This window comes from Fusarium oxysporum, chromosome 1 (genome assembly GCF_000149955.1).
Source record: "Fusarium oxysporum f. sp. lycopersici 4287 chromosome 1, whole genome shotgun sequence".
In the NCBI taxonomy this organism is placed as follows: Eukaryota; Fungi; Ascomycota; class Sordariomycetes; order Hypocreales; family Nectriaceae; genus Fusarium; species Fusarium oxysporum.
The window spans coordinates 4,949,452-4,952,425 of NC_030986.1; the positions used below are offsets into that span (position 1 = coordinate 4,949,452).

Here is a 2,974-nt window from a genome sequence, read left to right on the forward strand (position 1 = left end):
AAGGAGTTATGAGGGGTGAAGATGTGAGCATGTGGCAACTAGTGCTGAGAGAGAGTTTTCTGCTTCTGAATGATGTTGTTGGCTCGTCGTTACCTTAGTGTTTGTGTTGCATCGAAATTCGGGTTGTGTTATAGTATTGACGAATGACAAGGAAGGTGATTTGATGACTGATAGATAGGAAGGGACGAGGCTACCATGATCAAATTGAGTTTGATAATGCAAGCACTGTTGACCTACATAGAAGCGAAGTAAAGATAATCTGTTATGAGATTAGAGTAGTAAAGAATAACCTCCAGGTCTGTCGAAGCTCTCAAGATATTTGACTTCACGGAGACTCTGTTTGGGAAAGAGCCTCCCTTAAGTACGGTACCTGATTGGACCACAGTTCACGAAACGCCACAGCACGCTAGCCACATGTGGCGCGATGATGACAGGAAACAACTGTCACCACGAATTCGTGAGGATTTCGTCTCCTCCAGACTTTCAAATTGCGACGCCAAGCGTCTGTCGCGCGTCATATTCGAGGCGTTCCGCATATTACCTGTATGGTTTACAGTCGGTTTCGCTGTTCTTAGGCTTCCCTCGATGAGCCCAGTAGCTCTCGAGTGCCATTTTCCCCTGGCCAATGTCTCGGAGGCCTAGGCATTGGCTATTTGAGCTAGGAGGCATGATGTTATTGGTGTGGGTGCAGCTCTTGATCTGGGCCTCACTATCATGGACGGCTCAAGCAATGCGACAGGACCACCTTGTGCGGCTGCGCCAACAAACAGTCGATATGTTCTATCATGGCTTTGGCAATTACATGAAACATGCATTTCCTGAGGATGAGGTTTGTCTGGTGTCGCAGCTGATCACCGTTCAAAGCTGACTGTACTTTTTCCACAGCTTCGACCTTTGACGTGCTCGCCCCTGACCCGAGATCGAGAAAATCCCGCCCATATCGGACTGAACGATGCCCTAGGAAATTACTCCCTTACTCTCATTGATAGTCTATCGACACTTGCGATCCTCGCCGGAGGACCCGAAGATGCGTCAGGGACAGGGTCGAAAGCTCTGAGCGATTTCCAAGATGGAATAGCGGATTTTGTGCGATACTATGGTGATGGACGACCAGGTGTTTCGGGCCAGGGCATTCGAGCGACTGGATTTGACCTCGACAGCAAGGTTCAGGTTTTTGAGACCGTAATACGTGGATTGGGTGGCCTTCTCAGTGCGCATCTTTTTGCCATAGGAGAGCTGCCTATCAACGGGTATACTGTGCAGCCAGCCTGGGCGACTCAGGCGGACGACCCCCTTGAACTGGCACCTATAACCTGGCCGAATGGTTTCAAATACGATGGTCAACTTTTAAGGCTGGCCCTCGATCTTGGACAAAGGCTTCTCCCAGCATTTTACACAGACACCGGCATTCCATATCCTCGGGTCAATCTTCGACATGGGATTCCTTTCTATACAAACTCGCCCCTCTTTCGTCACATGGAGGGCAAACCTGAGACTGCTTCAGGGGAGATCACCGAGACTTGCAGTGCCGGCGCTGGAAGTCTTACCCTAGAGTTCACAGTTCTCAGTCGTTTATCAGGAGACGTTCGATTCGAGCAAGCGGCCAAGAGGGCTTTCTGGGCAGTCTGGGGACGAAGGAGTGAAATTGGACTCGTCGGTAACGGCCTGGACGCAGAGGGTGGGCAGTGGATAGGGCCACACGCCGGGATTGGTGCTGGTATGGATAGCTTCTTCGAATATGCTTTGAAGAGCCATATCCTGCTTTCAGGACACGGCATGCCCAACAAGTCGACCACTAGTCGACAGAGCAGCACTGAGTGGCTCGACCCCAACGTCCTCCACCCTCCTCTGCCTACCGAGCTACAGACCTCTGAGGCGTTCTTGGATGCATGGCATCAGGCACACGCCTCTGTCAAGCGATATTTGTACACCGACAGAAGTCATTACCCATACTACTCGAATAATCATCGCACAACTGGGCAACCATATACTATGTGGATTGATAGCTTGGGTGCCTTCTACCCTGGTCTGTTAGCTATGGCTGGCGAGGTCGATGAAGCCGTAGAGGCAAATCTTGTTTATACTGCTCTCTGGACGCGTTATGCTGCTTTGCCTGAGCGGTGGTCTGTCCGCGAAAACACTGTTGATCAGGGGCTCGGTTGGTGGCCAGGCCGTCCCGAGTTCATAGAGTCAACATATTATATATACCGTGCCACACAAGACCCATGGTACTTGCATGTCGGAGAAATGGTTCTTAAAGACATTGAGCGACGATGTCGTGCTCCATGTGGATGGGCTGGTCTTCAAGACGTGAGAACAGGAGAGCTCTCTGACCGCATGGAGAGCTTCTTCCTTGGTGAAACAACAAAGTACATGTACCTCCTCTTCGACCCAGACCATACTCTCAACAAGGTTGATGCTGCGTTTGTCTTTTCTACGGAGGGTCACCCCCTTATTATCCCCAAGCGCAGCCGTCAGAAGCCGACTCGACGACATTCGTTATCGAAACGTGTCGTATCCAAGAACGACACAATTGATGAGAGCTTCACGCACTCATGTCCGGTACCTACAGTTCCAGGTCTTTCCGGGTCAGCTACGGCTGCTCGTCCTGACCTTTTCAGTGTCGCACTATTCGTGGACTTGCACAATACTCCCAATGTTCATGGACCCCTTGAAGCCGTAGAAGTCTTCGATCGGAAGAAAGGGCATGTGACGAGATATAGAGCTAAAACCAATCACACAATGTTTCCATGGACGTTACCGCCAACAATGCTACCGCATGACGGCGTATGCGCCGCGCCCGTTGAGCGCGTCATGACATGGATAGAGTTTCCACCCGGTGACACGGCAAGCTCGCTTGTGTCTCGTTTCGGGACGTCTCTCGTGTGGTACAGCCACAACGGACCAACGGTCCGCAACCTTGATGGCATGCGGCTTCAATTGGAACAGCAGAAGGGCGGTAAGGTTGCAGATC

The 2,974-nt window shown here is 51.2% G+C and overlaps 1 protein-coding gene across 1 annotated transcript in view; it reads left to right on the forward strand.

Annotated features, from left to right (window-relative positions):
- Positions 1–243: 243 nt before the first annotated feature.
- Positions 244–2,974, forward strand: part of FOXG_01051 (mannosyl-oligosaccharide alpha-1,2-mannosidase) — a gene marked incomplete at its 3' end in the record, with an annotated part of 3,731 nt that continues 1,000 nt past the window's right edge. The window contains exons 1-2 of the mRNA XM_018377777.1: positions 244–829; positions 886–2,959. Coding sequence (XP_018233567.1) covers positions 626–829; positions 886–2,959 — 2,278 coding nt within the window. The 5' untranslated portion in view covers positions 244–625. The remainder of the gene's footprint in view (positions 830–885; positions 2,960–2,974) is intronic.